Here is a 3,634-nt window from a genome sequence, read left to right as displayed (position 1 = left end):
TCAGGTTAGCATGGAGAAGCTTGCTGCTGATGGCAGCGGGATGCAGAGGTTCCCTCCTGCAGGTCCCCGCAGACCCCTAGGTCTCACCTTGAGGGTGAGACGCTCAAAGAGATACTCGCCCAGCCCAGCCTGGGGGCTGCCCAGGCTTCTAATGTTGGTCAGATGGTCACCCATCCTCTTCAGCAATTTGACTTCCTCATCCAGGAAGTGGTTCTCCAGAAAGTCACAGAGATGGGGGTCAGTGTGGGAGGAACCCACGGCGTGCAGATCCAGAAGGGCCTGGCTTAGGTTTTTCTCCAAGGCCGGCGCTGCTTGCATGGCGTCCAGGGTTTCACCCCACTCATCCTGGGATGGCTTCTGGATATCTTGGAAGAGGACACGGCTGCCGCTATGCTTTTGCAGCTTCAAGAACCGCTCGGCATCCTCGCACTTCTCCTTCGCCAACTCGCGGAAGAAGTGTCCCACGCCTTCCAAGACCACATCATCGCGGTCAAAATAAAAACCCAGAGAGAGGTAGGTGTAAGAGGCCCGCAGGTGCAGGTTGACCAGACGGTTGACGCCAGCTTCTGCTTCGGCGGAATAAATTTGACGGATCTGAGAGTTCATAGTTTGTCAAGGTTTTGGGGCTAACAAAAAATAAAGTGCTAGCTGGTACAGAAAATAGGAGATGGTTGAGATGGTCCCGAGGCTACGCCTGGAGAAGAAGCTGGAGGATAGTCGGAGGCTGGAAGGGGGGAGGTCGCCGGGTTTGTTCCATCCAAACAGGTTGAAGCAAGAGACTGATCCACGGGACAGCTGGGGAACTCACCACCATAATTTTTTTTTTAATTTTTTATTTTATTATTTTGTGCATGAACCGTCAAATCAGATCTGACTGGTACAAGAGCAGATTGTCCCTCCTTCTCCAGCAGAGGATCAGGTGGATTCTAACCACACACCTCTGGGATTGCAGTGCAGCTTTTTATCTCTAGGCCACCAGAGTTCCCTGGCACATGGTTTCTTTTTTTCTTTTTCTTTTTTATGGTGAGAAAAATTTATATTTAGAATTAGCCCGCTGGACTCAGTTTAGATGATCCCAATTTTGTTGGCAACATCCAAAGCATCATAGTCAAGAACAAGTCGAACATAGGCCTTCTTCTCTCCATTAGGCCTAATCAAAGTGTTGACCTTAGCCACATCATTGTCATAGAGCTTCTTTACAGCTTGTTTAATTTGGTGCTTGTTGGCCTTGACATCCACAATGAACATAAATCTGTTGTTATCTTCTATCTTCTTCATGGCTGACTCAGTGGTCAGGGGAAATTTGATGATGACATAATGGTCAAGCTTGTTTCTCCTGGGAGCGCTCTTCCGGGGGTATTTGGGCTGCCTTCAGAGTCTCAGCATCTTAGGCCGCCGGAACGTGGGTGACGTGCGGATCTTTTTTTTTTTTTTGGCTGTGGACGCCCTTCAGGACTGCCTTCTTGGCCTTTAATGCCTTTGCTTTGGCTTCAGTTTTGGGAGGAGCAGGGGCTTCCTTCTTTGCTTTTGGTGCCATCTTCGAAAAAGCCATGGTTTCTTATAGAAAGACATGTTGATGTGTACTGTCGAGTTGGTACTCACTCAGAGCTGACTCTCTAGGGAGTTTTCAGGGGCAGTTTAATTGTGCAGGGAGAGATAACCCATCTTTTTTTTTAAATTTTATTGTATTATTTTTGTGTACCGTCAAATCAGATCGGACTGGTACAGGAGGAGATTGCCCCCTCCTTCTTCAGCAGAGCATCTGGTGGATTTGAACCACGTACCTCTGGGATTGTGAGATAACCCATCTTTGTCCTGCAGAGCATCTGGAGGATTCAAACTGTGTGCCTTTGGGATGGCAGCACAGATCCTTATCACAAAGCCAGCAATGCTCCAGAAAAACATGGTAGGTCCTGAAATATCTATTGCTAAGCATTAGGCTATGAGTCCTACCCAATTTGACAGTGCCTAACAATAAGTGGTAAAAGCCAGTCTTGAAAAAACAACATACTGTACAATTCCAGTTATAGAACATTCTGGAAAAGGCACAATCATAGAACTGGTAAAGTGATCAGTGGTTGCCAGGTGGCCTGGGAAGAAGAGAGAGGGATGAACAGATGGAGTGAAGGGTGATTTTAAGGCGGTGAGACTGTTCTGTATGATATTATAGTTGTGGACACATGATATCATGAAAAACCCCACAACAGTCCAACTCAGTCCTGTTGAGTGAGTTCCAAATCTTGGTGACCCCTGTGTTACAGAGGAGATTTGTGCCATAGCTTGTCTTGGCTGTAATCTCAACAAGGAGTACTGGTGGTGAATGGGTAACACAAGAGCTGCTGACCCAAGGCTGTTGTCTGTTCGAACCCAGCAGCCGCTCTGTGGGAGGCAGAGGAGACAGAATTGCAGTGGGCCAGTTTTGCTCTGTCCTGCACAGTAGCTGTGAGTTGCAATCCACTCAAAGACAGTTGGTTTGGTTTCATTTTTAACTAACAACAATGTATCAATATGAACTCTTAAATTCTAGTAAGTATCTCACCCAAAAGCAAGTTTAAAAAAAATTCTACTAGTTTATTTACAAAATTAGAATACATTGTTTCAAGAGCAAACTCTTTCAATTTCCCTCAACCTACCATCCATCAAATTGTACAGCCCCATGATTAATCCCTCCCCTCCCCCTGCACATCCTCATCCCTCTGCTTCCAACCTCTCCCACCCCTCTTGGACCCTTATACTCAACCTACAATAATGGTTTTATACAATATCCTTGTAGGGCTGAGTTCGTTCACTCAGCATAATGCTCTCCAGTCCCTCCAAAGTTAGGTAATAATTTACAAAATCATTGTTCCTGTGTGTGGCATAGTATTCTATTGTGTGAATGTACCATCATTTCTCAATCCATTAGTTTGTGCTTGAACATTTGGGCTGTTTCCATAGTCTTGCGATGGTGAATAATGGTGCTATGAACAATGGTGTACAAATCTCCATTTGTGCCTCAGTTCTCATTTTCTCAGGGTATATTCCAAGTAGTGGGATAGCTGGTTGTATGGGATTTCTATGTTCAGCTTTTCGAGGAAGTGCCACACTGCGTTCCAGAATGGTTGTACCATTTTACAGTCCTACCAAGAATGTATAAGAGTTCCTTTTCTCGCCACATCCTCTCCAGCATTTATTACTCGCTGCCCTGTTAAACTTTGCCACTGTTACTTGAGTGAGTTAAACTCATTGCGGTTTTGATTTGCATCTCTCTTATTATCAGCGATTTAGAGTTTTTCTTCATGTGTCTGTTTGCCGTTCTAATATTTTCCTCTGTGAAAATTCTTTCCGTGTCTTTCACCCATTTTGTAATTGGGTTATCAGTCTTTTCCTTGTGGAGGCCTGGGAGTAGTCTGTAAACTTTTGTTATAAGACTCTTGTCTGAGATGGAATCACCAAACGTTTGTTCCCAGTCTGTAGGTTTTCTTTTCACACTGTTGGAAAAAGTTTTTGATGCACACATGGATTTATTCTTTAGAAGGTCCCATGCGTCAATTTTATCCTCTTTAGATTGTGCATTTCTGGTTGTATTTGGCAGCCTCTTTATACCTTGGACTAGTGCTTCTAAGCTTGATCTCAGTTTGTTTCTTATGAATGT

General features: G+C 44.8%; 1 protein-coding gene across 1 annotated transcript; it reads right to left on the bottom strand.

Annotated features, from left to right (window-relative positions):
* On the bottom strand, positions 1-606 carry LOC102846717 (ferritin light chain-like). The gene is made up of 2 exons (XM_006896419.1): positions 259-606; positions 1-213 (listed from the first exon to the last, which is right to left on the bottom strand). The coding sequence occupies exons 1-2, from the start codon at positions 604-606 to the stop codon at positions 1-3; spliced, it is 561 nt and encodes a 186-aa protein (XP_006896481.1).
* Between the last annotated feature and the right edge of the window lie 3,028 nt (positions 607-3,634).

Source organism: Elephantulus edwardii, unplaced genomic scaffold, assembly GCF_000299155.1.
Source record: "Elephantulus edwardii isolate Elephantulus edwardi_28Jun2011 unplaced genomic scaffold, EleEdw1.0 scaffold00185, whole genome shotgun sequence".
Classification (NCBI taxonomy): Eukaryota; Metazoa; Chordata; class Mammalia; order Macroscelidea; family Macroscelididae; genus Elephantulus; species Elephantulus edwardii.
Note: the sequence above shows the minus strand (reverse complement) of the source record. Positions and strands in the feature narration are given on the sequence as shown.